Source organism: Vombatus ursinus, unplaced genomic scaffold (assembly GCF_900497805.2).
Source record: "Vombatus ursinus unplaced genomic scaffold, bare-nosed wombat genome assembly UNPS02010461.1, whole genome shotgun sequence".
NCBI classification, from domain to species: domain Eukaryota; kingdom Metazoa; phylum Chordata; class Mammalia; order Diprotodontia; family Vombatidae; genus Vombatus; species Vombatus ursinus.
The window spans coordinates 5,402,726-5,425,465 of NW_020950239.1; the positions used below are offsets into that span (position 1 = coordinate 5,402,726).

Sequence of the window (22,740 nt, forward strand, 5' to 3'; positions counted from 1 at the left end):
ATCAATAAGCTAAGTGGGTGCTAACCTCGCTTCTGATATTGTCCTGTACCCTCCTGTTTCTGAAAGCCCATCTGTTGTTTATCTCTTTATCACTGTTATTTTATGTGTAAGATAACAGTATATGCCTATGATCTAATTCATTTCCTGCTGGTTTGTCATCATTTTGTGAGTTATAAATTTGCAAAAGAGCCATAAACCTTCTCCATATAGCTGAGCTATGTGAAGGTATTTACAGAGTTGTGATTTCACTGGCATAGGGAGCTCCCAATGAGGAAATTCTCACTATCAATGTTGAACTAGAATTTCTCTGCAACTTGTAGTTTCAGAGAGATGCTTAGAAGGTAAGGGACTTTCAAATCCGACCTCAGACACTTGACACTTACTAGCTGTGTGACCGTGGGCAAGTCACTTAACCTCGATTGCCTCACTGGAAAAAAATGTAAGGGACTGGCCCACAGTTACATAACCAGTATGTGTCAGAGATGGAATTTGAACCCAGGGCATCCTAACTTTGAGGCTCGAGCTGTATCTACCAGGATGTGTTAGTGGAATATAACCATAGCCATTCTCAAAGATGTTACCATGGGAAAATAATATTTAGAAAGTGACTCTTGGAGCTAATATCCCAAACTTTGAATTTGGGCAATGTTCTGAAAAAGAGAGAGGCCAGGTGGGGTGGTGACATAAAGAGAAATGTAGAGCAGCCATGCTGGAGAGCTAGGCTGGGACCACATTCTAGCCTGTCTGAACAGGGAACTGAGTAAATGGCAGGGGCCATTCCTCTGCACTGATGTGGGAAGTCATAGAACTGAGAGCTGTAAGTGCCAGAAAAAGACTGGGAGCCAGTGGAGGCCAGAGATTGTGGAGTAGGCTGGTAAACCGTCCATGCTGGGTCCCCGCCTCTGTGACTGGCAGGGGCCCTCTGTTAACTGTCCAAACATTTCCTTCCTGATCTCCCTCCCTCCTGCAGAGGAGAAGAATGAATAAAGGGCCTTTTTTGGTCCCTATCAGCTTGTAGCCTTAGTCAGTCAGGATTTCGAACCAACTCTTTCTAATTGCTGTTTCATTGTTTTATAAATTTGTTGTGATATGAAATTTGGTGGCCACCAGCCCAAACTGGGGCGGCTAAAGCTGGCAGTGGGTTGAGACTGGGAGGAAACGGAGGAAGCTGGAGATTGCCTGGGAGCTAAAGGCACTGGTGGAATTTTTGCCCATCAGCCAAAGCTGGAGAGCTGGTGATGGGGTCAAAAGACAAAAGAGAATATGAACGTCATTCACCCTCTTGCTTGACTCTCCCCTTAGAACCTAGAGAGTCACATCCTGGAATCCGTGGGCTTCCTATGGTTGCTTCCTATGACGTCGCTTGGAAGAATGGCCTAGCTCAAGGGGGATGGGCGATGACTTCATTTCTGTGCCATGGATATGAACCAGAGAGCTGGATGGTGCTGGATGTATCATCAATAGCTAGGCTGCCGGTGCTTGGAGCTGGTTGGCTCCAGCCTTGGCAATCTCCCCTGGGTGGTTAGATGTGGGAGACTAAAACAAACCCAAACCCAAATCAAAATTGAAAACAGAATTTTCTTTGGATTAAGAATATAAAAAAGAATTTCAGTGGATAAAGTAAAAATGTTTTTGGAAAAGGTGTGTGTGTGTGTGTGTGTGTGTGTGTGTGAAAATATAAAAGAGCAAAAAAAGAAGGTGGGAATTATTTCAAAAGAAAATGATGCAAACTAAACTGGGTTAATATTCTGTTCAAATTAGAAAAGGAGAAAGAGCAAATTTTAGTATCTCAGAGACAGGGAAACAAAAAAAGAGGAAAAATATTCAAAAGTCCCCAACAAGCGCCCACATCTAACCACCAGGGGTGACTTAGAGGGAGTTAGTCTGGGATGGAGGCTCAACCCTGCCTAGACCCCCAGCCTCTCCACCATGGTTTCCATGCCTTCCTCCTTTACTCACTTGCACTGCATGGGCTTTCTCCATTTTTGGAAGTTCACTCAAGACTAATGTCACGGACACTGGGGGACTCTGGGTAAAAATGTCTTCTCAGCTGCAGTGCTCACTTCCTTTATTCTCATCGTAGTGAGTGGGAGAATGGCAAAAGTGGCAGAAGGCTGTTCTATGCATGTTGAGATCCATGTATTCTCATACATGGATCTCAACGCCCTCTGACTCTTGTATTCTCGTCAAAAATAGGACCTTTCCACTGGTAATGAAAAGGTAGGTTGCTTCTCCTGCTCTTAGGGAAGTGGCTAGAATTTGGGAGAGTTGAGCTGCCACCTTTCAGGTTACTTTCCATTAGTCTAGGTATTTTGGTTATGTAAGCACTGTTTGATATTTGCCAGATATTGTCCTTAAGAATTAGCTTGTGGGCAGTGGACCTTCCTCACACTGGTCCCTAGGAGGGAGGTCACCATGAACTCTACTGCCTGTATTAGGAAAAGAAGTAATTGAGTTTGGAGCAGAAGTCACTGTCCTGAGATGACATCTGTCTTGCAAAATCTTGAACAGCTGAACAGCAAGGGAAGAGTCAGAGAGGGTGTTGCCAGCCCCCCTCCACTGTCCCCATCCATCTTTGAAGAAAAGTGAAAGATAAAAAAGAAGTCTTCACTTCTCCCCCATATCTGCAGTGTTCTCCCTCCTCATCTCTATTGGCCTCTCACCTAAAATCCCACCTTCTACAGGAAGCCTTCCCTAACTACTCTTAATTCTAGTGCCTTTCCTCTGTTCACTATTTCCTATTTATCCTGTGTATGAGTTTTCAAGTGGTCTCCCCCTTTGGGTTGTAAGCTCCTTGAGGGCAGCGATGGTTTTTTGCCTCTTTTTGTATCTCAAGTGCTTAGCACAGTGCCTGGTGCAGAGGGGGCACTTTGTAAGTATTAATTGATTGATCTTCGGTTTTTAATTATTCAACTCATGCCATGTGCTTCAGCTATGGCCATTCTTGGAGAATGGCTGCAGTATACTCCATGGGGATTCCATTTCACCATTCAGGTAGTAGTCTTATAAGAAACAGTGTGGTCTAGTGGCTAGAGAGCTGGTCTCAGAGTTAGGAAGACTCGGGTTCGTTTTCTGCCTCTGACTCATATTGACTGGGGGACCTTGGGAAATTCACTGAACTTCTTAGTGCCTCAATTCACTAAGACTGTAAGTTGTGAGAGGGCTGACAATTTGGGCGTGTCTATAAGCAGTAGAGAAGGAGGTTGGATAAGTGGATGAGGGGAGGCTGAAAATCAGGAAGAGAGAGACAAGGACTGAAGGGGTCAGACTCCAGAAGGGGATGGTAGAACAGTGCTGTAAAACTCCAATAGAAACAGATCCCAGAAGTAAGAACACAAAGGTGGCATTGTAAGAAGCAGAGTTAGAATTTGAATCCATTTCCTTTGAATCCAGATCAGGAAAGCTTTTCCTACATCTTAGGACCTCTCTTTAGAAAGTACTTTCCCCACTGCTTGGTTTGACTCACTGCAGGCATGGGATTTATTCAATAACTATCATTAATACTAGAGAGTTAGAAGAATTGCCCACCAGTAGATCCCAGTAGTTTTAAAAAGTTGGCCAAATGCACTCAGAGGTTTGAAGTCATGATAAAACTAATTTGTGTGTGCTTAATGTTAGTATTGGCAATTTGCCATGATGTTCTGTTGAGAAAATGCTTAATGTTGCAAGATTTGTTTTCTTTTTCCACTTTTTAAATGAATTCCTTAATAGGATATGGTGTAAAGGGGACTGAACTTGGAAATAGAGTATCTGGATCTAAATCCTGGTTCTGGAATTTCTGAGTCACGTGGCTGTTGACAGGCAATATATTCTGTGCTCCAGTTTGCCTATCTGTGAAATGGGTTTAATGCCATTAGTTAACTGAGAGGAGTGTTGTTGTTCAGTAGTTTTTCAGTCGTGTCCACTTCTTCGTGAGTCCATTTGGGGTTTTCTTGGCAGAGATAACTGGAGTGGTTTGCCATTTCCTTCTCCAGCTCATTTTACAGATGAGGAAATTGAGGCAAATTGGGTTAAGTGGCTTGTACAGGATGGGTGTGAGGAGTTTACTTTGAAATCATTACAAAACTATAGCATCATAGGATCATAGATTTACAACTGGTAGGGCCCTCAGAAGGGGTAGCTAGGTGGCGCCATAGTTCACAGAGCACCAGGCCTGGAGTCAGGAAGACTCATCTTTGTGAGTTCAAATCCGGCCTCAGACACTTACCAGATGTGTGATCCTGAACAAGTCACTTAAACTTGTTTGCCTCAGTTTCCTCATCTGTAAAATGAGCTGGAGAAGGAAACAGCAAACTACTCCAATGTCTTTGCCAAGAAAACCCCCAAAGGGGTCACAAAGAGTCAGAAACAACTTAACAACAGGGACCTCAAAGGTCATCTAGTTGTACTCCCTCATTTTACAGATGAGGAAACTGGGGCACAGAGAGCTAAGTGATTTGCCCAGGGTCACACAGGTAGAGATCAGAGATGAACCCAAATCCCTTGAATCTAAAACATATATATATATATATATATATGTATATATATATGGTTTTTTTTTTACATTACCAAAGCTAACTTCTTACTTATTATTCTTATTCTTATACAATCCTTTTAAAGGAAGGGAACCAAATTAGCACCCACCTTCTTTTGATTTACTCGAAGGAACCAGTTGGCAGCTTCCATCCTTGTGACTTTCGAGATAAAGCTGCTGGACTCACCTCCTAGACTTGTGAAGAGGAAACAATTGACACTGTTTTTTTAATTCATGTTGTTTCTGAGACGTTTCCTACTTCCTAGTAAAATTCACCTTTCCCATGAGAACCATTTGTTCGCTCATGGTTCGGTTTGATAAATCTCACATGAAATGCAACAGGGAGTATTCCCCTGTGGCTCTAAGTTGGAGGGGAGGGAAGAGGGAGGAGGGAAGAGAAAGTGGTTTGACTTCTTTGAATGGCCAGCCGGGCCTACATTTCTCTTGAAGATTAATATAGATAGACTCCTGGATTATGCTCGTCTCAATTGAAGCCTCTTTCTCGAAGGAGGATAAAATTCCTTTTAATCTCTGCCAAGTAGAGGCAACAGCCCTCTGAATTACAATGTTTTCATAAGTGTCTGATAAGTTACTGGGAAAAATAATTCACTGCAATTTAAAAGAAATATGGCCTATATATCAGTCAGTCCATAAGCATTTGTTAAATCCTTACTATGAGCCAGGCACTAGGCTGAGTGTTGGAGAAACAAAGTATAAGCAAAAACAGCCCCTTCCCTCGAGGAATTTACCTTCTAATGGGAGAGACAACATAGAAATTAAAAGATGTGTGCAAGCTACCTACAGGGTAGATGGAAGGGAACCGTAGAAGGGAAGGCTTTAATAGCTGGAAGGATTGGGAAAGGCCTCCTGTGGAAAGTGTGATTTGGTCTGAGTCTTGAAGTTAAATGAGAGGCAGAAGTGAGGAGGGAGAGTGTTTCTGGCATGATGCCAGTGCAAAGTCATGGAGGTGGGAGATTGAGCGTCGGATGAAAGGGTGTAGGCCAGTGCACCTGGATTGTATGGTGTGCAGAAAGGCATAAAGTAGAAAACTAGCGGGTAGGAAGGGGTCAGGTGGTGAAGAGCTTTAAATGCCCAAGAGTGGACCTTATATTTGATATTAGAGGTATGTTGTAGTTTTGTGATAATGCCTCTAACATTGGGAAATTGTTGTCAAGGCATTGTTATTATGGAAACTTAAAGTGAAAACCATAGGTGAGAAAAATGAAATCTTATTATTGTTGTTGATATGTATTATTTATGTTACTTCTGACATGGGTGGTTCCCACATACAGGATGACTAGTTCATCAAAGAGGATGAAAAGTTTTGCCCTCTTGAAACAAAGTCCAGAACATTGGCTTCCTTTTTTGTCTTGTCATATGTTATGAAAAAAAAAAATCACTTGTCAATTCTGTAGCTCCTTTAGTCCAGAGAAAGGATTTCACAGCCCTACTGCTCATGGTCTTTTCTACAAAACAATTTTGACCTGGGTGGTTTATTTTGATTAATGCAGCAGGGAGGAGAGGTATTGCATTGTGGTTATGCTGACCTTAGGGTCAAGAAGGCCTGGGTTCAGGTCCTACTTCTGACAAATATTGGCTGTCATCCTGGTGTAGAAATCTCTAAATATCACATCCTTTTGGATGCTATGGTACTTTGAATAGTTTGGAAGCAGAAATTTCATTTAGCAAAGCCACAATAGCAAAAAGAATTTTAAAAAATTAAGTAGTTTAGATATTATATGAATATTAAATAATAATTATTTCTATTAATTAATTTTATTAATGTTATATATTAATGAAATTGAATTCTGGCCATATCAAGAGCTGAACCAAAGAGTTCCTTTGTTGTTGTTGAATTATTTTAGTTGTGTTGGACTTCCCCAAACCCCAAACCCTAAAGGCCTAGAACTTGGGAGTTAACTAGCCATTTAAGGCACCTGTATTGTTTTTTTTTTTTTAATTAAACTGTGGTCGACTGAATCCTGTTAAGAAAATTATTTCTACCTTCAGACTGCAGTTGGTGGTCAAATCCAGGAGGGTGACAGCGCTCTACTGCTCAGACATTTTTGTCGTGTGATGTGTGATGTATGAATAAGACAAGGAAGAGAATCTGGAATGACCAGCAATCTGTTTGCCTCTCTTAGGTCACCACACCATCTACATTGGGGTTCACGTGCCGAAGAGCTATCGAAGGCGGCGCCGCCACAAGAGGAAGACGGGCCACAGGGAAAAGAGAGAGAAGGAAAGAAACTCAGAGAACTATTCTGACAAATCTGATGTGGAGAATGCTGACGAGTCAAGCAGTAGCATCCTCAAACCACTCAGTGAGTACTTCTGGGGGCCTGGCCTCTTTCTCCAGCCCTCTCTTGATCCTTTGGAAAGGCAGCCGCAGAATCTTGAAGAGGCTGGTGATTGACTTCCTAAAGTTAGATTCTCCCGGCCTGCTAGAAGAGAGGAGTGCTTCGAATTACTAATGTGCTGCTTTAGGAATTTATTGGGTAAGAGAATGCAGATGGAACAGAGGGTCTCCTACCCAAATTTTGGTATTATGGCCTTTTCAAAATTCCATCCTCAATTAGGAGTGGGGCAGACCAGATTGTTAGACCTAGGTGTTTAAGGGCAAACTTTTAATGGGAAATAACCAGGAAGATTTGAAGGTTCTTCTGACTACTTTTCACTTAGGAACCTTTGTGTCTTGGGCCAGCAGGCCCTGCTAGTCCTGCAAATGGATGTGGCTTAAAAATGGAGTAGTACCAGGCTGAGGAGAACCTGATTTGGGTGGGAGGTGTAGGTAATTCCAGGGATCTAGGCTTTGGGTCCTTTTGTTGGAACTGCTGTTTTAGACTTGTGTGTTCCATGATGGTTGGCTAGCAAGGAGGAGAGAAGGGAATGACACAGAATATCTCTGGGGTCCTTTCAGTTCAACAGTTTGACACTTCCATGTTTTTGTAATCTCTTTGATGATGGAATCCCCTTCAGTGATGCACATAATCACTGATTCATTTATTCTTTTATTGTTGTGCATTGGTTTCAGTCATGTCTGACTCTCCATGGCCCCAGTTGGGGTTTTCTTGGCAAAGATACTGGAGTGGTTTACCATCTTCTCCAGCTCATTTTACAGGTGAGGAAACGGAGGCAAACAGGGCTAAGTGACTTGCCCAGGGTCACTCAGCTAGTAAGTATCTGAGGTCAGATTTTAACTCGAGTCTTCCTGATGCTAGACCCAGTGGGCCATCCACTGCACCTAATCTCATCCTAGGTGACTCCTATTCATGTCTGTAAATCCTCCTCAAGCGTCCACCAAAGGTGCTAAGGGTCTTCATCTATGTTGCGTAGGTGTTAGTGATCAGAGTGATTTCCTTTTCTGCTCGTCCATTTTTCTGGTCACTCATCCATTTCTTTGATAATATTTTTGTACTGTTTCTCTTGAGCAATCATTTGTTGATAACATGCTGATGCGTACTTCCCATGCTTTTCATGCTCATGCTCACCATTGCCTTTGGAAAACTTTAATTCTTTGGAGATGGTCATAATTCTACAACTCACACATAACATCAGTGAAGCAATGTTAATGTTAGAAAGATGGGCCTTTGTCTCAGAGAGAAGTTTAGGGCTATTAAAAGCAATTTGCAGTTTCCACAAAGCAAATCCACCCTGTGCTTCAATTCTGGGCCAAGTTCGGTGTGAATTTGCAGTATCTTGCTAGGTTAGAGATACCGGTGCCAGCCCTATGGGTATTCTATCCAGCTGCATGCCAGAGTCTGGACATTAGGCATTTTAAAAAATAAATGTTTTATCAATGCTTGATTAAATATCTCCTTGTCACTTCTCAGTGATTCTTCCTGCTGCAAAGAATGCAGCCTTATAACAAAGAAGTTCAGTTAAGCAAATACATTAATAGATTGGCTATGCCTTACTTACTGTGTATCTTATTGTCCATGACCTCTCTATTTGAGGGGACAGGCATGCTTCATTATCAGTTCTCTGAAGTCAGGGATAATGAACCTTCATCCACTTGGTTTTTCCTGTGTGGATTGTAAAGCCAAATGCTTTTGAAGGATTATGTTTGGAATAGCAGAGAAACCACTGGGAATAAAAGTCCCTAGCTTTGAATCCTGGCTCTGATACTTAACACCTGTGTGATTTTGGGCGTGTCAGCCTCTTGGTTTTCCTCATCTGAAGAAGAGGGGATAGATTAGCTGCCCTGTCAAGTTCCTTCCTTTTAGGTGTCAATGCATGACCCTCTGATCACTTTGGAGACTTGGCAGTTTTCCAGGGCTTGATGCCATCTACACAATGTCTACTGAAAACAGGGGCCATTGGAAGAATTTCACTGTCAAAAGAGCTTAAAAATTTTCGTTTGGATCCTGTGCTGGATTGCTTCTATCACAGAGACAAACTACCTTGGCTTCCATTGCCATCCTTGTTACTGTTTCTCTCATGGGACCATATTTCATACACACACACACATACACACACACACACACACACACACATATATATATGCACATATTTATATATCAACAAAACACACACATATATCCACACATATATATGCCACATGGACACACATAATGCATGTATTTATACATTAACACATGTATATCTACATTAAAACACATGTATGTATACATAGATATACATATGGGTATGTATCCATATATGTATGCATAAATACACCTATGTCTCTCTATACGTATGTGTGTATATATCTATCTATATCTATCTCACACCTTGATGTAGGAAATACTGGAGGTGGACAGACCAGACCAATCAAGAAACTATGGTCAGTGAGGGCCTGAACCCCAGTTTCTCTCAACAACCACCCAAGAAGGGAAGAAGGATGAGGACAGTATTACAAAAAGTGAGAAAAGGAATATATTCAGAGAAACTTGGAAGACTTGAATGAATTGATATAGAAATGGGAGAATAATTGAGGTCATGACTGTAATCATGCAGAGGAAAACAACTTTGAAAGGCATAGGAACTCTAGTGAAAGCAATGAGCAATCAGGGTATGAAAAGAAGCATGCTTCCTACTTTTTAACAGAGAGATAATACTCACAAGAGATCTAGAATAAGGTGGATATTTTAAGACACTGCCAATACATGAATTGTTTTCTTTGATTGTTCTGTTTTGTTACAAGGGAGAGCTTTTATTGTGTGTTTGTGTGTTCACATGAGTGTGTGCATGTGTGTTTGTGTGCATGTGTGTGTGTAGGCATGAGGGGATAGTGTGTGGATAGAAGTAGTAGATGTGGAAAAAAAAGAAAAAGAAAAAAGCATCATGGAAACGATTTTAAAAATGCATGGAAGACAGCAGAAAGAATTTCAGAAGTAATTACAGGCAAGCAGGTCTGCGTCGTAACTAGTGTATAGTTATTATTACTGTGTATAATACTATGTTACTTTTTAAAAAGCTGTTATAATAGAGTCATAGTTTCAGGTACAATCTCTGTTCTTTGTATATGGAAATGTTCGTGTTTATTGATGTTTGTTGTTTGTTATATATATGTGTATGTATATGTATTTATATATGTGTGTGTGCATGCATGCACGCGTGCACACCCACACACATACACACATATATAGTTCAAGACCTTTCACTTTTCACCTGGCTATCATAATAGCTTCTTTCCTGGTGGTGCTGTATGTACAGAGGAGAGGACAGTTGTGAGATATAGAGGTAGCATTAAGAAGAGGACTTAGCAAGTAATTGGATATGAGGGGTAAGAGAAGAGTTGAGGATAAAATTAATATTTAGGCCTTGGTAACTAGGAGTATGTTGGTGTCATAAACAGAAATAGGGACATTAGGAGGAGGGGCATGTTGAAAGAGTGAGCTCAGTTTCAGACACGTTGAGTTTGAGGGTGCCAGTAGGACATTGAAATGGAGAAGTCCATCGGGCAGTTGGGAATGCAGGCCTAAAGCTCAGGGGAGAAATTAGAGCTGGGTATAAAAAATTGGAAATTGTCTGCCAAGAATAATTAGTGGATCCATGGGAGTAGATGACATTGCTGGGGGAGAGAGGATAGAAAGAGAAGGGAAAAAGGCTAAGGGCTGTGCTTTGGAGGTTACCCATACTTCCGTGTGGGAGAATAAGGTGAATCCATCCATCCATTCATCCATCAATTAATCCAGAAGGAATGGGGGATAGCAGTGCCAGAAGACGCAGCAAGGTCCAAGATACTAAGCTCTGAGAGAAGGCCATTAATGGTATCTAACAATTAAGAAGGCTGGCAACTTTCATAAGAACAGTGTTATAGTATGATTAGGTTGGAAGCCTAGACTGCATAGGGTTGATAAATGAGTGGGTAGTGAGGAAAGTAGAGGCAATTGAGTACTCACACTGCTTTCTAGCATTTTAGCAGTAGTAAGGACTGATACCTTCAGGGAATGTCAGGGTCAAGGAAATTGTTTTTAGGAAAGAGGAGATCTAAGAACGTTTGTAGGTAGTCAAGAAGGAGTCAGAAGAGAGGGAGATACTGCATTTGGGAGAGAGAAGAAATTATCTTCAGTGTAATCTCCCCAAGGAGACAAGAAGGGATATGGGATTGAGGGCTCGAGTGGAAAGATTATGCCTTTTTGAGGAGCAGGGTCTTCATTTCTAAAATTAGAGCAAAGAGGAAGATTGGTGAATATCTAAACATATTCCCTGGAGGATGAGAGAACAAAGGGATCATGACAGATGACTTTAATCATTTAGTAGGTAACATTTAATCATAAGTAGGTAACAAGGTCATCTGCTGAGAGACAAGAAAGATGGTGGTGAAATTGGGATGTTGAGATGGCAGGAGGCTTGGACCAGCCACTCCACTGAAGGAGGAGTCAATGAAATCAACAATGGGATTATCAAATCCCGCTGAGATTGGATAGCATGGATTTGTATGAGGTTGGAAAGCAGGACACACTCAGTGTGGTCTCATTTAGCATCTGGTTGCTTGGGTGAAAGGTTGGAGAGGATTTCCTAAGGCCACTACGGTGAGGGCAGGGACAATAGAAGGACAAGAAGGCAGCAGATTTAAAGGCAGGTGATGGTGCGTTGATGAAATGGCTAACTATAGAGCCAATACTGAAGAAAGAGAAGTGAAGTCAGAGTTGGAACGAAAGATATCATGGTGTATCGGTTAGAAAATGTAGAGGACTTGGAATCAGGAAATCTTGGGTTCAAAACCTGCCTCAGACATTTGCTACCGATGTGATCCTGTGCAAGTCACATCATTTCTTTGTGACTCAGTTTCCTTATCTGTAAGAGGAGGAGGTTGAACTAGATGACTTCCAACATCCCTTTCAGCTCTAAATCTTTGATGGAATGGGAGAGTAAAGAAGGGTGAAGAGAGTAGAGTTTATGAGTAGGATACACAGCAGGGAAAAGTGAAGCATGAGGTAGTGGCAGAGATAGGAAGAGCGAGCAAAGAGAAACAAAATACAATTAAATTTCTCAGAGATGGAAAAGTTGTGGATGGTAGGGCCTATCCATATAAGGCGTGTCCATATAAGGTGTGTCCTTATAAAGTGTGTCCATATAAGGAATGCCCATATAAGATGTATCCATTCCTCTGGGATGCTGAAGGGGAGGGAAGATTGACATCTTGGGTATGAAGGCCAAGGGGCCATGAATATAGTTTTAATCTCTAAGGACGAGAATAGGGTTCGGAGTGAAGATCATGGAAGACCATGATCCAGATGCCAAAAACATCAAGGCATGTGAGAAAGTGATTAAAGAGGTTGGTTGATGATAGCAATCAATCAGTCATTCCATAAACATTTATTAAGTACCTGCTATGTGCCAGGCACTGTTCTAAGTGCTAGAAAGATGCAAAAGGGTTGCAGCCAGGGAAATATGATAATAAGGCAAGACTATGAAAGACTTTGAAGACAAGACTATGAATGATGGTGGCAGAGCACAAGTTTGTAAGTAGCCATGGGGAGCAGGGAAGATCTTGTATTTATATAGTGGTTTAAAGTTCATATAGTAGTTTACAAATATTACCTCATTTTATTCTCATAACAACCATGGGAGGTAGGTGCTATTATTATAAGAAACTGAGGCAGAATTAAGTGACTTGCCCAGGGCCACACAGCTATTAAGTGTCTGATGTAGGATTTGAAGTCAGGCCTTCCTGACTGCAGGTCGAGTGTTCTACCCACTGCACCACCATACTGACTACATTTCCTGATCCTGTGAGTGCCTAATATCTCACTACTAATACTCCTTCTATCACAGTTACCAGTGAACCTTCAATTGTCATATCCAATGGCAGGGTGAAATTGATAGTTAGGCCTGGGTAACTAGGAATATGTTGATGTCATCAACAGAAATAGGGACATTGGGAGGAGGGCCAAGTCTAGAAGCTTGAGTGTAGTTTTAGAGATGTTGAATTTGAAATGCCAATAGGACATTCAAATGGAGAGGTCTATCAGGCAGTCGGGAACGTGGGCCTGGAGCTCAGGGAAGCAATTAAGAATGGAAAGGATGAGGAGGGGCAAGGAGGAGTGAGTACTGGAGAGAATCATGACCTACATGGTGATATCAGTGGAAAACCCAACTCATAAGAGGAGGAGGAATTCACGATGAAATTGAGTTTGCTAATAACAGATCAATAGGCCCGCGCAAGGGCTGAGTAGAGGAGGATTTCGACTGGGTAGACATGGATGGGAATAAGAGAGCTGGGAGAAGTAGCAAGGGAGAGAGACAGAGTCAGGAATCAGTCCTAAATGATAGCGATTAGAGGAGATCATGGTTGTTGGGGTTCGATGGACATAGGGCAAGGGGAGAACCAGTGGGCAGGATACGGTAGATGAAATCGGCCCTGATGTTTTATTTAGAATTTTGGTGCCTTTGTTGACATTCCACCCATTCAAGTGACTAAGTGGATGTGTGTGTGCGTGTGTGCGCATGTGTGTGCATGTGTGCGTGTGTGCTTGCGTGTGTGTGTGCGTGTGCGTGTGTACGTGTGCGTGTGCGTGTGTGTGTGTGCTTGCATACGTTTTCTCTTGCCTTGGAGAAACTTTGGCCGTGTGTAGCCCTCTAGCTGAAAGGAGGCATCACCGCTTGGTGCAGCGGCAGAAAGAATCATCAGAAACCTGCTCCAATTTAGGGAGGTCAGCTCCTGACCAAACTCATACATTTGGGGCATTTCATGTTGGCAAAGATTCCTACATTCTTAGCCCTTTTTTTCCCCTGTACCAGGAGAAGTAAGGAGCTTGTAGCAAATTACATTATGGGTGGGACAGATGAAGACTGGATTCAGTAATCACAAGTGATGACAGACAAAATTAGACTAAAAAGCTTGAGGGTCTTAAAAAGTAATTTTACGGAGTTAATTTAAAAGGGGGCGTGAAACAGTAATTTGTGCCTTTTATATTCTGACAGTTGGAACAGAGCAGGTGGCATAGGAGGCTAGAGAAGCTACTACATTAAGAGCAGATTGGACAGGGTTCAGATACGGTTCACTGAGATGGAGGGGGAGGTTGATTGGAAAGAGCGTGATTAAGACTTCGATGCGCAGAAAGGACAGGAAAATGAAACATACACTTTTCATTGGAACATTTGGAGAGAAGCTGAAAATGATTATGCAATGTTGGCTAAAGGCTAGGGGTGTGTTATGCATAGCAATGTCTATGTGTAACACTGATAGAGGAATGTTTTAAGACCTTGAAGGCTCTAGAAATGAGGGGGAGAAGGGTGATTCACTAGGGAAAAATAAAAACCCTGACCTACTGTATAGATTGATGCCATCTATCATGGTTTACTAGTTCTGTTGGAAGGCACCCAGATCCAAAATAGCAAGAGTGCGCAGAAGAGAACAGGGAGGTGGTCGGGACTTTTACTTACCAGCTGTTTGCTCCATGACTGGCTCTGGCCAAAGCATATTCCTTCACTCTCATTCTTTCCAGTGAACCTTAAATTTGAATATGTGTCTGTCATATGGTGCTATCTCAAATATATGTGTGTGTATATGTATGTATATCTGTGCACTGAGAATGTATGCATACTATTATATTTGCATCTATATTACATACATGTTATGTTGTACTTGGGGAATCGATAGATATTTGGTGTCAAAGAACGTGTAAGGTAATTCTATCACTTTCTTTTTGTCACTAGAGAGATTTTATTGCTAAGGGATATTGCCTCCTGTTCTTGCACCCAAACATCTCAAGGAATCACATAGAAGCACGGAATAATAGAAGTTGTCTGAATTTAGATAATGACAGGCACCAAATCCTCTAGTTATTTTACAATAATGGCTAAACAGAAGGCAAATCAAGACTAATTAAAGCATAACAGGAGCATGTGAGATAACACATGTAAGAAACGTAGCAAACCTTAAAGCATTATATAAATGCTACCGATTATTACCGTGTTCTCATGATTATTTTTATTTTTATAAAATTCTGGCCATAAATGCGAGATGCTGTCCCACCAAAATACATGGTATATCCATAGGGGAAAGTGGGCACAAACTTAGGGTAGCACTGCTTTTTATCTGTTCTGTCAAGGCATGCACATTTCTTCAAAATGGAAAGATATTTTTGACTCATTCATTTGAGGGAGGAGTCCAACCTCCTTCCGCCTGTTGGACTAGGTAATGGATTGGATTTGTTGCTCTCCAGCTCTTCCCAGAGTGGTGTCAGAACCTTCCAGCTCCATGTGTGGTGATTCAAAAAGAGCTTTTTTTCTTTTTCTTTTTTTTTTTTTAAAAAAACATGTGGAAATATTGGCAATGAGAAAGGAGGGAAGTGGCAAGCAGGAGGAACGCCAGTGGAATGAAGAGGTTGTATGTAGTGAGTGGACAATAGGACAAGAACACTGTGTTTTTCTTAAAAATAATTCTTTTTTGCTACTCGGTGTTAAACTTTTCTTTTTTTCAAGTTGGCGGTTGCTGTACTCCATGAGTTGCCCAGAAAGTAGATGAGGAGATGGTCCTGGCTCAGAGTAGCTTGGGATAAGTCAACTTCCTTTTTTGGGTAATTTTTGCCTCTATGCTGCTATTTCTCTAGAATGGGTTTCCTGGAATATTTATAGGCTAGCTAGCCTTTCTTCTGTCTACAGAGACTCTCCCAAGATTTGTCACCTGTTTAGAGAGAGAAGAGCAACAACTAGTAGTAATACTAATAATAGGACCTGGGTTCAAATGCTGCCTCTGTGTGATCTAGGGCAAGGATTTAACCTTCCTGGGACTCATTTTCCTCATCTGCAAAATGAGGTGGTTGGACTGGATCATGGATGCTTAACCTGAGGTCCATGAATAGATTTAAGGGGGTCCATAAACTTGAAGGCGAAAAAAAAATTAGATCTGTTTGTAATGGGAAAAATTCACTGACCTCTAACTGAAGTTTAGCATTGTCTTTGTTTATGAATATAGTCAACACATCACAGTAGTATTAGCAATACCTGTAACTTTGTCACCAATAAAAATCATAGATATTTTTGTATTATGGTTTTATTACATAATATATTATGTTATAATATATTATAACTGTATATAATATGTTTTCCATTATAACATGTTATAATTGTTGCAGATATCTCAAAATATCATTCATGCTTATCATAACTTCACCATTGCTGTGGTTATTAGGCTTCTGGGCCATGTATGAGTATAATCTTACTGTATATCGCTGCTTGAGAGAAACCTATTCTTGCTTTAATTTATGGAAGCTTTAATTCCATTTGTAACAAAACATCTTTGAGAATCAAGATATTCAACATTCATAACAACTGAACCAAAAAAAATCAAAATTGATTGGATATCCAGCATGACATGCCTTGTGTTTCTTTGTCAAAGAGCACCCATCTCATAGCTGAATGTCCTTATGTAAGCTAAGCAAACCATAGCCCTCATACTGATATATCTTTTAAAAATTAAAATTTCACTTTAGCTTATCTGTATTTTAGATGGACTGCATTGTTATTTAATAAATTAATAAAGAACACATCACTTTATCACAGTTTTGCTTTTAAAAATATTTTAAGAATTATATTATATTATGAATTCATTTCCTTTGCAATTCTGTGTGTTTTGTTTTTTGTTTTTGTTTTTTTTTTGCATTTAAATAGATTCTTCTGTTAAGAGCCGCTAGTAGGATCTATCACACAAAAACATTAAGATCCCTTGTATTAAATTTTCATTTCATCTCTACCTATGTGAGGTTAATTGATATTCATATAGTACTTTAATGTTTTCAAAGTGTTAACATACATTATTTTATTTGAGCATCACAGTACCCCTATGAGTAGGTATCACAGGTATTATTATCTTCATTTTACAGACGAGGAAACTGAAGCACAGAGAGGTTAAGTGACTTGTTCATGGCCACATGGCTTACAAGTCTTGGTGGTGGAATTTTAATCTAGAGCTTTGTGTCTTTAAGTCCAATACTCTTCTTCAGCATGTTAGTTCAAGTTCTCTACCCCTCTCCCCTCCCAGCCTCCATCTTGAACACGAGCCTACCTCTATATTTGTGAATATCATCCTGCATTACTGTTTATTTAAAACTTTTAAGAGCGTATAGCTCTTGCTCCATAAACCTGCCTTCAGTTAGACTTATACTCCTCTATTCATGTTTTCAGCTCATTGGACTCCTGTCGGGACTGGTAGATATATGCTAACGAGCGCCGTTTTATGGTCTTGGAACAGTGGATGCCAGTCAGTGATCTAGTTGAATTCAGGAAATGGGCAGCTGCTTTTGTTCATTGCGTCTGGGTAAAGCAAACCATATAGCTCTTTCTTGGTGCCAAGAATATTTGGGATTGTATCATTAGAGTTTTCCTTTTCCCAGTATACCTCCAATCCAAGTGCATTTTTTATGACCTAAGTGAGTGTACTACTGCTTTCTCTTTAGTTAAGACTCTTTTCTTTACTATGTATGAATATATTGCACATATTTTTATATACAATAAAACAAGGTTTATTCTTATTTTTCTTTATCCATTTCTTTTTTCTCTGAGATTTCTAGAAATTAAGTTAATGTGCATGAAAGAGTAGAGGGAAATTTTTTTCTTTTGTGTGTCAAGTTCAGTCTTTTTTTGTGTGTGAAATTATAGGGTAGGAGCATTTCCTTTTGAAAACACTCTATCTCTGGTTATTTTTCTTTCAACGTAAGCAAGAAGTACATTCTCTTTAAGCTTTGAAAATATGTCATTCCTGGGGGAAAAAAGTGTGTGTGTGTGTGTGTGTGTGTGTGTGTGTGTGTGATTTGGGGGGTGAGGTGGGGAGGAATTTGTACTTTTTATACTTTCCCTTTCTGGGGAGAATGATTGCAGTCCTTGTCTTCCTTCAAGGTCATCGTCTATGAATATTTGTACGTAGGAGAATTATTATAAGTAAGAAGGCCAGATCCCTACATAGGCCATTTTCTTACTATTGAAACAATATCCCCAGCAAGAAAATTGGATGCCCTAAGAGACGAAACTTTCCATAATGGCAAGAGTTCTTAATCTGGGGTCTATTATTTGTTTTTCTTAAATATTTTGATAACTGTGTTTGAATGTAATTGATTTCCTTTGTAATCCTATGAATTTTGTGTTATACATTTAAAACATGATTCCGAGAAGGCATACATAGGTTTCCCAGCCTGCCAAGGGGGTCCATGACTCAAAAGAAAAGGTCAAGAAGCTCTGTCATGGAGTGTTTTCATTCTAATCCTATCTATAATCAGCCACTATCTTCCTCTCCCTCAAGCCCTCTGTATTTTCACCAGTTGTCATACCCTGATAGTAACAAGAATATCCTATCAGAATGTTGACCTCCCTCCCACTTCACTCAAGCCTGTCAGTTTCTGTAGTCCCTCTATCTGTTTCTTGACCTTAAGTTCAGCCTTGGCTCCTGAATTCTGGCCAATGCAACTTCTTCGAGAGAAGAAAGAAGCTAGGAGCTTTATAGAGTCTTTGACAGTTTAGGGAAGCCTACGGACCCTTTCCCAGAATGATGCTTTTAAGTGCATAAAATAAAATTTGCAGGATTACAGAGGAAATCAATCATATTGAAATAGAATCATCAAAATATTAAAAAATAAAAAACCAATTTACAGACCCCCACTCCCCGGATTAAGAACCCCTGATCTAGCTGGGCATGGTAGCACACCCACCGACCCCATCCCACCCTCCCCCTATGCCTATAATCTCTGTGATCAGAGAGGCTGATGTCAATTGATCACGTGAGCTTGGGAGTTGTGAGAAGTAACAGGGTTAAAACTGGTGAGGCGTCCCCATTAAGTTTGATACCAAGATGGTGAGCCTTTGAGAGTTGGGGTTTACCCAGCTACCTAAGGCTACATACCTGTTCCAAACCTGCCCAGATTGGAAATGGAGCAGGTCAAAGTTTCTGTACTGATCGGCAATGGGATTGGCCCATGAGTGGCTGCCATACTTTCGGCCCAGGAAGTCCTGGTCTTAAAAACAAAGCAAAACAAGCAAGCAAATGCTCCCACTCCTTATGGTGAATTGCAAAGAAATGAAAACTTCGCAGGGTAAAATTCTCTTTCTCTCATTTGAAATGCACTTGTCCTCATGGTCTCAAAGGCATCTGATGGGTATCTCTCCTTACTAAACACCTCTCTGGATTTACTGATCAGCTCTGTGCCCTTCACTATCCACCCCAGTGCTCGAGAGTGAAAACACATGGACTGCTTGTTCTCCTAAGCAACAACAGACATCTTTTTATGGCTCAGTAGTAGTTGACAATGGTCTGGGAGTCACAGGGGAAATGGAGTCCACAGGAAATCGAAAGTGGAACTGCCTGAACAGGAGTTCAGGGCAGAGATGAAGCCATGCAAGAGGTTGGGAGACTGGGTGAGATTTCGTTTTTTTTGCAGTGGGCAATTGGACTCTTTCCTCTCCCTACCGCTTTTTGGTAAGTTTTGGCCTAGGGAGTTCAATAGGAGACACCTTTAGGAGAAACGTGTGTGTGTGTGTGTGTGTGTGTGTGTTAGAGATGTTGGGGTGCTGTATTGGTGGCTTCCAGCAAACATCAGCCTTCCTTGGGTCCAGAAGGTCCAGAGACCAATTCCAACTTCCCAGTACTTTTTCCATTTTTGCCAACTGTTTGCAGAACGATCCTGGTGGGCTCCAAATATGCAATTCCTTCCTTTATTCTTTGCCATTATCTAATGGCTAGGAATAGATTGGGGGAGATGATTAACCCAGATAGTTCCTTTACGGTATTTTAAAAAAGACAATTTTATTGTGATTTTGAACAGAATCTGCAATTTCATTGATGCAGGAAATTCCTGGTGAGGAAAGTCCCTCCATCAATGCGGATTGGCATCTACTTTGTAATTTAGTGAATTGTCTAAGGCACTTAGAGGTTAAGTGACTTTCCCAGGGTCACACATCCATCATGAGTCAGAGGCAGGTTGAACCCATGTCATCCTGACTTCAAGAGCAGCTCTCTGTTCACAGCCGCCTCTCTTTTAAAATGTTGTAATCATGTTTTTATAAAATCGTGGGGATACGGAAGAGGTCTGGGTCCTATGAATAAGACTGGTCAACCGAGTGAGGGAAGTTTGCTACACAAGTAGGGATGGAGGTTAGAGACCTATTGAGATTTCCATACGTTTTAATATTTTAAAGTATATTCTGTTTTCTTTTTTCTGTATCCCTAGATCAATATTGAATTGGGACCAACACACCTGTTAGGCATTCTAAGAAATTGTAGGCAAGAGCCCCATGCTGAGCAATGAGGGGCAGGGGGGAAGTTGTGGAAAACAACTGTAGGGGAAAACAGTTTTCAATGTAGTACCACCTGATGGCCAGCTATGCTTTCTTTTCTCTTGTTGGCCAATTTGCTCATTAAGTGACAGTCTTATTTTCTGCAGGCTTGTGGAAAGCAGGACACGAGTTGGATGTGGACTTCTATTTCTATTCCAGCATTTCATGTGTCACCTGGGTCACCTACTGAGTATGTAGGAAGCCTGTACCACTGTCCTAACAATTTCTGTGCACTCTTGAAAGAAAGTCATTCTAGTTAAAAAGGGCTATTGAGGGGGTAGCTAGGTGGCACAGTGGATAGAGCACCAGCCCTGAAGTCAGGAGGACCTGAGTTCAAATCCGACCTCAGACCAAACACTTGACACTTACTAGCTGTGTGATCCTGGGCAAATCACTTAACCTCAATTGCCTGAAAAAAAAAGAAAGAAAAGAAGGGCTATTGAATGAGAAAAATCAGCTATCCTAAGCCACGATTACAATCTGGAAGATTGAGTCAATTGATCAGTCACTGTGCTAAGTGCTTGGGATATAAAAAAAGACAGAACACAGCCTCCATTTTCAAGGAGCTCGTAGTCTAATGAAGGAGAAAACATGCTAACAGTTATGTACAAACAAGAACTATACAGGATAAATTGGAGATAAGCCACAGAATGAAAGCACTAGAATTAAGGTAGATTGGGAATTGATTTTTAAAGAAGATGAGAATTTTTTCTGGGATGTAAGGGGTGCCGGGGAAGCCAGCACAGAGATAGAGAGAATGTTCGTTCTAGGCATGAGGGACAGCCAGGGAAAATGCCAGAAGTTGGGAGATTGGTTTTTGGTTGTACTGTACAGGCATAATATTGTGGTGTTTTGTGTGATACAAATAACTGTTCTTTCTTCCTTGTAACTGGCTTTTGAGCCAGTTGTTAAAGTGAGTACATGAACCATCTAAGAAACCTTGAATTTTGAATGGAAATGTGAGTGTTTTAATTCACCTTATGATGTTTCCAAATGGCATTTTAAGATTCTTTAAAATAATGTTTTCTTTTCTTCCTTGACTATTTATAATTGTCATTTTACCCACTTTATGATTATAGGGCAATATAGTGGTGTGTGTGTGTGTGTGTGTGTGTGTGTGTGTGTGTGTTTGACAGGAGAATTGATGCTTATTCTATTTATAGAGTCTGGAGTCTGGGCCTCCACAGAGGATTTTGTTGCTCTCCAAGGGCTAATTTATGCTAAGATCCTTTGTCCTGGGGTAGCAGGGAGGACGGGAAAGACTAGAATATTGATACATCAAGTCACAAGATTAATTGAGTTGGTCTGAACGGGGTCTCTGCCATAGGCCACATGGGCATTAGTGAGCCAGGTTGGTCTTCATGTTCGAAATTCACTAAGGGGAAGGAAAGCAATTGCATGGATTTTGTAGAAAAGACATTTTGTTTTGTAGGAAAAAAGTCATTCTCAGAGGACCATCCAGATTCCTATATGAAGGCATTAAAAAAAGATAAAGCCAGATAAACTTCCTCCTTTTGATTTTCCTGGGTAGCATGATGTAACGGAGAGTACTGGGCTTGGAGTCAGAGGGATGTGGGTTCAAGTTTGATTTCAGGTTGTTACTAGCAATGTCAGACTGGGCAAGCCACTTGACTTCTCTTGGCCTCATTTTCTTCTTCTCGATGACGAGGAAAATGGCCTCAACTGTTGAGGTTCGTTCAAGCATTAAGCCTATAAATCTTTGATCTTAGGGCCTAATTATGCATGTGTGTACTTTATAGCAGATTATTGTAATATATGATTGACTGAAAGATGTAGTGAATACAAGATCTCATTGTGTTTATTGTTTATTGATTATTTAAAAAACACCAAATTACATAATTGTTAGAGCAAACCTTAAACCCTCATTTCTAACATGGTGTTTCCCATCTTGGTCATTCAGTGGATAGAGTGCTGGGCCTGAAGTCTGAAAAACTCATCTTCCTGAGTTCAAATCTGGCCTCAGACACTAGCTGTGTGATCCTGATCAAGTCATTTAACCCTCTTTGACTCAGTTTCCTCATGTGTCAAATGAGCTGGAGAAGAAAATAGCAAACCACTCAAGGATCTTTGCCAAGAAAACCCTCAAAAAGGGTCACAAAGAGTTGGACACAACTGGAAATGACTCTATATTTCAAATTATATGAGATTCTTTGAAGATGTTACAGATATCGCCTTGTTTGACTAACCTTTGATCACAAATACTAGGGGAGGCATAAAACAGAGAGACCTCTGCTTGACAAAGGTATTTGCCACCATCATAGAGAAGATTCAGTGCAGAGTCCTAGTTGAAGAAGAATCCCTTAGAAATGGTGACATCCTCCAAATGTTCTTGTTTCAGATGACATTGTGTCAAGCTCTGAGACATTGCAGAGCCTCCTGGAAGAGAACCACAATCCCTCCATTTGTTTGTATCCATCCATCCATCCATCCATCCATCCATCCATCCATCCATCCATCCATCCATCCATCCATCCATCCATCCATCCATC

General features: G+C 40.9%; 1 protein-coding gene across 2 annotated transcripts in view; it reads left to right on the plus strand.

The window, feature by feature from the left end:
* Positions 1 to 22,740, plus strand: part of SLC4A4 (solute carrier family 4 member 4) — a 392,678-nt gene that overhangs the window by 70,133 nt on the left and 299,805 nt on the right. For both annotated transcript variants that reach the window (XM_027854521.1, XM_027854522.1), the window contains exon 3: positions 6,658 to 6,837. In XM_027854521.1, the coding sequence (XP_027710322.1) occupies positions 6,658 to 6,837 (180 nt within the window). The remainder of the gene's footprint in view (positions 1 to 6,657; positions 6,838 to 22,740) is intronic.